The sequence below is a fragment of the Nerophis ophidion genome, linkage group LG28, assembly GCF_033978795.1.
Source record: "Nerophis ophidion isolate RoL-2023_Sa linkage group LG28, RoL_Noph_v1.0, whole genome shotgun sequence".
In the NCBI taxonomy this organism is placed as follows: domain Eukaryota; kingdom Metazoa; phylum Chordata; class Actinopteri; order Syngnathiformes; family Syngnathidae; genus Nerophis; species Nerophis ophidion.
This window is the reverse complement of record NC_084638.1, coordinates 20,572,482-20,583,945: the sequence shown is the minus strand read 5'-3', so window position 1 is coordinate 20,583,945 and position 11,464 is coordinate 20,572,482. Positions and strand designations below refer to the sequence as shown.

The window sequence follows — 11,464 nt, the reverse complement described above, 5'->3', positions numbered from 1 at the left end:
GTCCTCCAGGAATTGTGCGGTCCAGAACGTCGGCTGAGGATTGCCGACAGGGATTCTCGCGAGGTCACAATTTTCTGGCTCGAAGTTACTGTTGGGATGCCGCATGGCTGCAGTTGTGTGACCTCAAGTATGCAAAAATCCAGGAGCGCAGAAAGCAGGCAAGATGATTTTAATTTCATCAAAGTAAAAGATATAAACAGAAAGCAGTCTTGCATGGAGATGTTCCCAACATAGGTTTAACTTCGAGCACTGAGGAGTGCTCGAGTGAAACATAAATAGACCTGTTGATTGACCGCAGCTGAGGACCGCTGCCAATCAACGGCGATTGTGACAAAAACAGTGCTCAGCGGAGTAAACAGGAAGTATGACAAAATAAGAGCACTGAACAGGAAACAAAGTACAAAACACGAAAAACTATTAGAAAGTAAGTGACAGATCGTTACACTTATGTTACCATTAGTGGTTTAACAGAACATATGCAGTACATATTTAAAAAAATGTTTTACAATGACTAATTATATTGAATAAAAATGGTTAGGAATTAGTTAGGTGTTCATGCATGCAACTAACAAATTGCAGTCATGTTGTTGTAGAATATACATTCAATGATAACTAGGGATGTACGCTTAGCTTTTTCACTCGGGCATCGGTGTTACTAAATGAAAACATTTAGTAGCATAGAAAAAAGTTAGACGCAATACCAAGTGTTCTTAATAATTATATTAATAGCACTCAAACAACATACACAGTAACACACATGTGCACTCAAACTAATAAGAACTCATTCAGTTTTTTAGAGCCACGTAATACTATAAAAGTATAGTCTACTACCTTGTATCAGTAACATGACAGACAGCACATGCATTTACATTACTGATCATAATGCCACTTATACACATGCCAGGGTGAGCAGTGACACTGACAGGTTTTCAATGGAGTCAGTCCCCAGGACCCACAAACAGTGATTTGTTTAAAGTCTGTAAAAAAAAATCTGATAATGTTAAAACAATGACAAAAAGGCAAACAATTATCCATGAAAGCAGAATCCATCCATCTTCTTCAGCTTATCCGAGGTCGGGTCACAGGGGCAGCAGCCCAAGCAGGGAAGCCCAGACTTTCCTCTCCCCAGCCACTTCATCCAGCTCTTCCTAGGGGATCCTGAGGCGTTCAGCTGGGAGACATAGTCTACCCAATGTGTCCTGGGTCTTCCCCGTGGCCTCCTACCGGTCAGACGCGCCCGAAACACCTCCCCAGGGAGGCGTTTGGGTGGCATCCTGACCAGATGCCCAAACCACCTCGTCTGGCTCCTCTCCATTTGGAGGAGCAGCGGCTTTACTTTGAGCTCCTGCCGGATTACAGAGCTTCTTACCCTATCTCTAAAGGAGAGCCCCGCCACCCGGCGGAGGAAACTCATCTGGGCCGCTTGTACCAGTGATCTTATCCTTTTGGTCATAACCCAAAGCTCATGACCATAGGTGAGGATGGAAACATAGATATATATATATATATTGGCAGCCATAGTGATTCATTTATTCAGCAGAGCAATAAAACTTGGATCTGACAAAAAATTAAACACAAATGCTGTCTTCCTCGCTGATAAAACATGATAGCAACATGTATCTTCCAGCTCACGATCGCCCCCACTTCTCAGCGTGGCAAGTTGGAGTACTACAAGAAGCACTCTAATACAGTGCTTAAATCTGTATTTTTAGTCTTATTATCAAGGAATAATGAAGTCACGCTTATATTAGAACATTAATGCTCAGGTTTTGTCCAGTAGTGGGCCGGTTAGGTCTGATGATGATGATGATGATGATGATGAATATGTGCAAGTGAACACATTGATCCACAAGTGACAACAACCCTTTCCACAGTAGTTTACACACACATCATAAACACAAATCTTAGAAGCCAACAACAATATATTTGAAGAAGACTTTAGGATTAAAAGTGAAGATGTGAGGTGAAATAAGTTCAAATGCAGCAATAAAAACAACCAACTCCACTCACAATGGCTCTAAAGTTCAGCGATGTGTTGCTAACTTCAGCCTTTATCTTCTTTGTTGATGTCTTGCAGTAGTTAGCATCCATGATGTAACAATGCTGCTATTCTTCCAGAGTCCACATTTTGTTAACAATTTTATTCATTCATACTAATTGGATAATAACATCAATAAATGCAAATAAAAAAAAGTGTGATTTTATAAAAGACAAAAAAAACAAAACAAATTTAAATAATAAGATGTCCTCTTTTCAAAGATGACAAAAAAATGTAGCTACATATAAATGCACACAACTTAAAAAGTAATTCCAGGACAACATATAACACTAGAAGATGAGAAGCGCTACATACAACATCAAATATACATTCAAATATACTGTGTTTTTAAAGTACATTTAGCACAATCACTGTTTAAGTGTTTTTAAATCCCTGCAGCTTCCATGACTGTTACACACTTGTGTTTACTGACCTGATACTTATACCGGAACATCTTATCACACACAGTGCAACTAAATCGGTTCTCTCCAGTGTGTGTTCTCATGTGTGTGGTCATGTTATTATTTCTGGAGAAAGTCTTTTTACAAACTGAGCAAGTAAAAGGTTTTTCTCCAGTATGTGTTCTCATGTGTGTAGTCATGTCAAGCTTTCTGGAGAAACTCTTCTTACAAACAGAGCAAGTAAAAGGTTTCTCTCCAGTATGTGTTCTCATGTGTATTACAATTTCATTCTTTGTGTTGAATCTTTTAGCACAAGCTGAGCAAGTAAAAGGTTTATCTCCAGTGTGTGTTCTCGTGTGTGTGTTCATGTGTTGCTTTGAGGAAAAACTCTTCTTACAAATTGAGCAAGTAAAAGGTTTATCACCAGTATGTGTTCTCATGTGTAATATAATTTCATTCTTAGTGTTGAATCTTTTAGCACAAGCTGAGCAAGGAAAAGGTTTTTCTCCAGTGTGTGTTCTCATGTGTGTGGTCATGTGTTGCTTTGTGGAGAAACTCTTCTTACAAACAGAGCAAGTAAAAGGTTTCTTTCCAGTATGTATTCTCATGTGTTCTCTAAATTGTCTCTTCTGTCTAAATGATTTCCCACATTCAGAGCAGTCAAAGTGTTTGTTGTTAGTGTGATGTCTCGTATTACCTTTAGAGTAATTTTTACTCTCCAAAGCCTTTTGGATGTGGTCACTGTGATCAGAAGAGTCTGACATCATGTGGTCCATGTCTGACAGTGGAGCAAAGATGCTGTCTGGTTCTGACTTTATATCTTCACAATGCTCTCCATCAGCTTCTGTGATGTGTTGACTTACAAGCTCCGCCCCTCTGTTCTCCTCACTTTGACTATGTCGAAGCTGTAAGGACTGAGCTTCATCTTCATCATGAAGCTGCTCCTCTTTAATGTGGGAGGGGGCCTGTAGCTCCTTCTGTCCCACACTGGTGTGCCACTCCTGCTGCCCGGAGGGAATCTCTTCATGACTCCCTGCTGACACCCGCTGGACATCTGTAGAACATAGAATACAAATGTGGCGTTACTGTATTTTAACCTACTCAGTGGCCTAGTGGTTAGAGTGTCCGCCCTGAGATCGGTAGGTTGGGAGATCAAACCCCGGCCGAGTCATACCAAAAACTATAAAAATGGAACCCAGTACCTCCCTGCTTGGCACTCAGCATCAAGGATTGGAATTGGGAGTTAATTCACCACAAATTATTCCCAATCAATCAAATAAATAATGTTTACTTATATAGCCCTAAGTCACGAGTGTCTCAAAGGGTGGCACAAGCCACAACGACATCCTTGGCTCAGATCCCACATCAGGGCAAGAAAAAAATCAACACAATGGGATGAATATGAGAAACCTTGGAGGGTACCGCAGATGTGGGGATGTGGTGGATCTAACATAATAGTGTGAGAGTCCAGTCCATAGTGGATCCAACATCATAGTGAGAGTCCAGTCCATTGTGGATCTAACATCATAGTGAGACTCCAGTCCATAGTGGATCTAACATCATAGTATGAGAGTCCAGTCCATAGTGGATCTAACATCATAGTGAGAGTCCAGTCCATTGTGGATCTAACATCACAGTGAGAGTCCAGTCCATAGTGGATCTAACATCATAGTGTGAGAGTCCAGTCCATAATGGATCTAACATCATAATAAGAGCCCAGTCCATAGTTGATCTAACATCATAGTGAGAGTCCAGTCCATAGTGGATCCAACACAACAGTGTGAGAGTCCAGTACATAGTGGATCTAGTTAAAGGCCTACTGAAACCCACTACTACCGACCACGCAGTCTGATAGTTTATATATCAATGATGAAATATTAACATTGCAACACATGCCAATACGGCCGGTTTAGTTTACTAAATTGCAATTTTAAATTTCCCGGGACTTTTTTCTTGAAAACGTTGCGTAATGATGACGTGAACGCGTGATGTCACGGGCTGTTATGAATATGAGCGCTGCACACACACACAGCTAAAAGTCGTCTGCTTTAACGGCATAATTACACAGTATTTTGGACATCTGTGATGCTGAATCTTTTGCATTTTGTTCAATTAATATTGGAGAAGTCAAAGTTGAAAGACGGAGTTGGGAAGCTTTAGCCTTTAGCCACACAAACACACAGTGATTCCTTGTTTAAAGTTCATGTAGGTGAAACTTTATTATGGATCACAGCGGACATGGATCCCGACTACATGTCAACTAGCAGGTTTCGGTGAGAAAATTGTGGTTAAAAAGTCGCTTCTTACCAGATATTAGCTGAGCTTGTGCCTCCCGTACAGCTGCCGTCGACTTCCCCGAGGCATTGCGCGTCAACAACCGGCCGTGGACGTACACTTCCGACTATCAGGTACTGTTAAACTAGCTAAAACACTAGCAACACAATAGAAAGATAAGGGATTTCCCAGAATTATCCTAGTAAATGTGTCTAAAAACATATGAATCCGTCTCAATGCAACGCGATTCCAATCGCGTTTTTTTTTTAACTTGTTTTTTTCTTTTTTCTTTTTCTAGTCCGTCGCTATCAATATCTTCAAACACAAATCTTTCATCCTCGCTCAAATTAATGGGGAAATTGTCGTTTTCTCGGTCTGAAAAGCTGGTTTTGTTGGAGGCTCCCATTAAAATCAATGTGAATATATGAGGAGCCCTCAACATGTGACGTCATCGTCTGCGACTTCCGGTTGAGGGAGGGCTTTCTTCCAGTTGCGAACTTTATCGTGGATGTTCTCTAATAAATCCTTTCAGCAAAAATATGGCAATATCGCGAAATGATCAAGTATGACACATAGAATGGACCTGCTATCCCCATTTAAATAAGAAAATCTCATTTCAGGTAGCCTTTAATAGTCAATCCATCCATCCATCCATCCATTTTTACCGCTTATTCCCTTTGGAGTCGCGGGGGGTGCTGGTGCCTATCTCAGCTACAATCGGGCGGAAGGCGGCGTACACCCTGGACAAGTCACCAACTCATCGCAGGGCCAACACAGATAGACAGATAACATTCACACTCACATTCACACACTAGGGCCCATTTAGTGTTGCCAATCAACCTATCCAATCCATTTTATTTATATGGCACATTTAAACAACAACATGTTTCCAAAGTGCTGCACAGAGCTCCACCAATGACTGAATAAAAACAAAAAATAAAAATAAATACATATAAAACCAATATAAAAACTATATAAAATAAATGATTAAAAACTATTTTAAAACCATAGTGGTTTTAACATAATAGTGTTAGTCCAGTCCATAGTGGATCTAACATAATAGTGGGAGTCCAGTCCATAGTGGATCTAACATATTAGTGTGAATATTTATACATATGTATATATATATATATATATATATATATATATATATATATATATATATATATATATATATATATATATATATTAGGAGTGTAACGGTACGTGTATTTGTGTCAAACTGTTTCGGTACGGGGGTTTCGGTTCGGAAGCAGAAGTCTTCACAAGCTGCTCTGCTTTCTGCCTCTGTCTCTGCCTCATTGTCCCTCCCACACAACCATCTGATTGGTTACATACAAACTCAATCAGCAGTGAGTATTCAGAGCGATGTAACAGCCAATCAGCAGTGCGTATTCAGACTTCAGAGCGATGTAGTCAATGCTTTAGCGTCGAGCAGATATTCGTCTAGGAGGGGGGGAGCGGACTTTACCCAAATTATACTAAACACTTCCCAGTCACAACTATTACAAACATCACTATGAGCCCGTTGACCTTCTAGAAACTTAAACTGCAGCTCAGCCAGCTCACAATAGAGGCTTGAGATGAAGGCTAATTATCTTTTAGCGTAACGTTAGCTCATTTTTCTCTGTGTGTGTGTGTGTGTGTGTGTGTGTGCGCGTGTGCGTGTTTTAGGGGCAGCAAAGCCCTGTCTGTCTGTTATTTCATTGAACTCCATTGTGTTTAGGGATGAATAGTCTCTCCTATTATAGCAGCCTAGTTTTGAATAGCAGGGTCCCTGCTATCACATCTTGATAAAAATACAACATTTACATAATAAATGTCAACTACAGGCTTCCCAAATGCTGTAATAAATTAAGCATGATGAGTTGACATTAAACAGTTTCAATGGAAACTATTTAATGTTAAACTTTTTATATGTAGAAGAAAGGTTTTTTTCATTTTATTTAATCAAAGCAACAACTTGAGGTAGGTTAATGTGGGCAGAATTATTATAGTGTTTCCAATGTTAAAAGGATAAAGCCATTGTTTACAAATTTGGTAAATAAATAACCAAAAAATGTATATTTTGTTGATTTCTTACTGTACGGAAAATGAACCGAACCGTGACCTCTAAACCGAAGTACGTACCGAACTGAAATTTTTGTGTACCGTTACACCCCTAATATATATATATATATATATATATATATATATATATATATATATATATATATATATATATATATATATATGTGTGTGTATATATGTATATATATATATATTTTTATTATTAATATATATTATTATTATATATTATATATAATATATATATATATATATGCTAGAGTTCTAACAAAAGCCCAAAAATGTGAGCACATTACACCAATTCTTAAATCCTTACATCGGCTCCCTGTACATCAAATAATTTATTTCAAAATCCTCCTGCTCACATATAAATCACTACATGGTCTAGGGCCGAAGTATATCACTGATATGCTCCCACTATATAAGCCCTCTAGATCAGTGGTCCCCAACCATACCGGTCCGCGGTTCGATTGGTACCAGGCCGCAGAAGAATTTTGTATTAATTAAAAAAAAAAATTGTAATAAAAAAAATACATATATTTATTTTTTATTAAATCAGCATAAAATACACAAGATACGCTTACAATTGGTGCTCTAACCCCCCCAAAACTCCTCCATTTTTAATGATAAAAACCTGCCTTTTTCATGACAAAGAAAAAAAAAAAGAAAAAAAGAGAATTTGGCTTTAAGAGCAAGTACAGCACTGACTTGTGTATTTATGCCTTAAAAGAAGCAGTAGAAAAATACAGAGTGCAGGGCCCTACAATGTTGGTAGGGTGTATTAATGCATCTAAGGCATTTGACAGAGTCAACCATCTCAAACTCCAATCTGAAGCATTGGGGTGTTCTGGGTATATTCTGGCATATTGGTACGACAGGCAGACGAAGCAGGTAAAATGGGGGAGTAGTTTATCCTCTCCCTTTAGAGTTGGCAATGGGGTACGGCAGGGTGGGCTTCTATCACCAGGCCTATTAGGCCTGTCTATGGATGACCTGTCAAGGCAGTGGGAGAATGCAGAACAGGGTGCATCATGGGGAACACCTTTATCAACCACTTTATGTACGCTGATGATTTGGCCATTATATCTCCCAGTAGTGCAGGGTTCCACCAGCTTCTTAACATATGCTCAGACTATGGAGTCAAGTTTGACATCAAGTATAATGCCACAAAGAGTATGGTAATGATATGTAGGACCAATGAAGATCAGTATCCTAATTTCCAAGGTTTCTATTGGTCTGGTCAAACCATGTCTGTGTGCAACAATGTCAAATACTTAGGCCGCATCATCAATGACAAGATGGAGGATGATGCTGACATGCTTAGACAGAGAAGAAAGCCAATATGCTGGTGAGAAAATGTCATTACTGCTCTGATGAAGCAAAGGTGTACTTGTTTAGAGCTTACTACACCCCTATGTACACAGCACCCCTCTGGGTGAGGTTCAAAAAAGAGAGCTTGCACAAACTCCAGGTTGCATATAATGACTGTCTCAAAATCCTGCTCAGAAAGGCCAGGGGTAGTAGTGCCAGCAAGCTTTTTTGTGATTTAGGGATAAACACCTTCCACGCCACCCTGAGAAAACTGATGTTTAAGTTTATATGTAGACTGCAGAGGCCTGATAATGGTTTTTATTATACAGATAACCAATCCTAGGTGTAGTTCTGTTAGGTACCAATCCTATATATGGAAAAACTGGTATCTGTGCCTCACAATACGAAGGTCCTGGGTTTGGTCCTGGGTTCGGGATCTTTCTGTGTGGAGTTTGAATGTTCTCCCCGTGACTGCATGGGTTCCCTACGGGTATTCCGACTTCCCCCCACCTCCAAAGACATGGACCTGGGGATAGGTTGATTGGCAACACTAAATGGGTCGTAGTGTGTGAATGTTGTCTGTCTATCTGTGTAGGCCCTGCGATGAGGTGGCGACTTGTCCAGTTTGTACCGCGCCTTCCGCCCGAATAGAGCGGAGATAGGCTCATGCACCCTTTTCGATCCCGAAAGGGACAAGCAGTATAAAAATGGATGGATGACTATGCACAAGCGTCGATTTAAGTTTATTTTACCAATAGACTGGCATAAGAATCTTATTTTTACGGGTAGTTAAATTCAACAGAACAGGACAACCACGCGGTTCCAAGTACCGGACATCTTTACAGTTGTGATCAAAAGTATATATACACTTGTAAAGAGAGCAATGTCATGGCTGTCTTGAGTTTCCAATAATTTCTACATCTCTTATTTTTTGCGATATAGTGATTGGAGCACATACTTGTTGGTCACAAAAAAAACATTTATGAAGTTTGGTTCTTTTATGAATTTATTATGGGTTTACTGAAAATGTGCCCAAATCACCTGGGTCAAAAGTATACATACAGCAATGTTAATATTTGCTTACATGTCCCTTGGCAAATTTCACTGCGATAAGGCACTTTTGGTAGCCATCCACAAGCTTCTGGCAAGCTTCAGGTTGAATTTTTTGACCACTCCTCTTGACAAAATTGGTGCAGGTCAGCTAAATGTGTTGGTTTACTGACATATACTTGCTTCTTCAGCATTGTCCACACATTTAAGTCAGGACTTTGGGAAGGCCATTCTAAAACCTTCATTCTAGCCTGATTTAGCCATTCCTTTACCACTTTTGACGTGTGTGTGGGGTCATTGCCCTTTAGAAAACCCAACTGCGCCCAAGACCCAACCTCCGAGCTGATGATTTTAGGTTGTCCTGAAGAAAGCACCAGTTGCATTGGCAGCAAAATAGGTCCAGAGCATAACGTGACGGTGGTAATGGTGTTCCTGGGATTAACGTCCTCACCTTTTCTCCTCCAAACATATTGCTGGGAATTGTGGGCAAATAGCTCATTTTTTGTTTAATCTGACCACAGAACTTTACTCCAGATGTTTTTATCTTTGTCCATGTGATGTCAGATGAAACAAAAATTTAGCTGTTGGCCACAATACCCAGCAATATGGTTGGAAGAAAAAAAGGTGAGGCCTTTAATACCAGGAACACCATGCCCACTGTCATTGCTGTGTATATACTAACATTGCTGTATATATACTATATATAACTTTGCTGTATGTATACTTTTGACCCAGCATATTTGGTCACATTTTCAGTAGACCCATAATTAAATCATAAAATAAGCTAACTTCAAAAATGTTTTTTGTGACCAAAAAGTATGTGCTCCAATCACTCTATCACACAAAAATAATACTTTTAGAAAGTATTGGAAACTCAAGACAGCCATGAAATTATGTTCTTTACAAGTGTATGTAAACTTTTGACCACGACTGTACATCATCCTCACAAGACAACCAACCTTTTTATACGCATCACATTTCAGAATAATGCTAATCATCAAACATAAAGTTAGTAAAGATGTGAGAGTAAGAAGTAAACAAACCTGTTCTGTGTAACACAACTTGATGATGTTTCTTATAATAAACATCCAGTAGTTGATGTTGTCGCTCCTTCTCCTCTTTTGTTGGATAAAGTTCCTCTTCATACTTTGCCATCGTACTTTCGCACATTTTCACACAATCACAACACTTTACACTCACATTAGTTCCCTACTTAGCGATGTTTAAATAACTTCCGCGTCTCTTTGTTAGCAGCTAACAAGCTAAGCTAACTAGCCAGCTAAACTAGCTGCAAGCTACCTTAAGTGAAGCTAGCAAACAGGAGAAGTGTCAAAGTGCGCTCAGACTAATGTATCCGGCTACAAACAATTATTAACCGTGTGTACTCTATTAAACAACATATATGTAAGAATACAGAAATATAATGCCCGCGTTTAGGACTTCTCCGTCAGACGCCATCTTGCTTCATCACCCGATCGGTCTACGCATGCGCGTATCCGACGTCACTTTCATCAACTTGTTTTGCCACACTTACTTACCATGGTTCTTTTGTGTCATCTGTATTTCAGTAACAATGTCATCATAAACTATTACATACAAAACAAACTTTATTAGAAAATACAGTATCTGTTATGAAACCACACAGATCTGTACACAAACCTGAAAGATGCGTTCAGAAGCCTTAAATGGAAAATAAAGTGATATTTTTTTATTTTTCTATAATAAGTTATTTGTTTCAGAATTCATAAAATGTAAAAATTTATTTTTTAGGTTACAGTAAGTGATTCGTTTAAAAATATCAACATTTAAAAAATAAATTATGGGATGGGAGTTAGTGGCGCCCCCATGCGTCATTCATTACAATGACAGAAGCGTAAAAGTGGTTGAAATTGTGGCGATACACCTTGTTCATTTTCATATTCTTGTTCCCTTTTAATCCGAGGTAAGCTATTCATTTTTCATACATACATTACTAAAACATAAAAGTATTTCACTAAGATGGCGCCGCTGTAGTGGCTGCTGGTGGCAGGAACTCTGTGCTCTTGATGTTTCATCCTTTTGTGTTCCTGCTGTTTCCCTCTTGTTTTTATGTCGGTTTTTTGCCTTTTGGTTGGGGACCCTTTAGGACTGTGTGACAAGGAGTGGCTCTTTTGTGACTTCTGCTGTGATTTTTTGTGAACTTCTGGATCTGCCTACCGGAGACCAGCTGCTGGGTCTCTGCCACACCAGAGTCCATTTGGAGAGACTGGAGGAGATGCGGATGAAGAGACAGGACAGTGGAGCTGGCGCTGAGCACCGGGACGGACAAGCTCCACAGTGTCTT

General features: G+C 39.4%; 1 protein-coding gene across 1 annotated transcript; it reads right to left on the bottom strand.

Moving 5' to 3' along the window:
* Positions 1–1,904: 1,904 nt before the first annotated feature.
* On the bottom strand, positions 1,905–10,614 carry LOC133545473 (gastrula zinc finger protein XlCGF52.1-like). Its single transcript, XM_061891102.1, has 2 exons — positions 10,185–10,614; positions 1,905–3,493 (listed from the first exon to the last, which is right to left on the bottom strand). Exons 1-2 carry the CDS (start codon positions 10,309–10,311, stop codon positions 2,424–2,426), a joined length of 1,197 nt encoding a protein of 398 aa, XP_061747086.1. The 5' UTR covers positions 10,312–10,614; the 3' UTR covers positions 1,905–2,423.
* Positions 10,615–11,464: the final 850 nt, after the last annotated feature.

Coding starts and splice junctions, on each gene's coding strand:
- LOC133545473 (XM_061891102.1), bottom strand. CDS start 10,311: ATGTGCGAAAGTACGATGGCAAAGTATGAAGAGGAACTTTATCCAACA. Junction 3,494..10,184: donor AGTTGTGTTACACAGAACAG/GTTTGTTTACTT, acceptor TATGTTCTACAG/ATGTCCAGCGGGTGTCAGCA.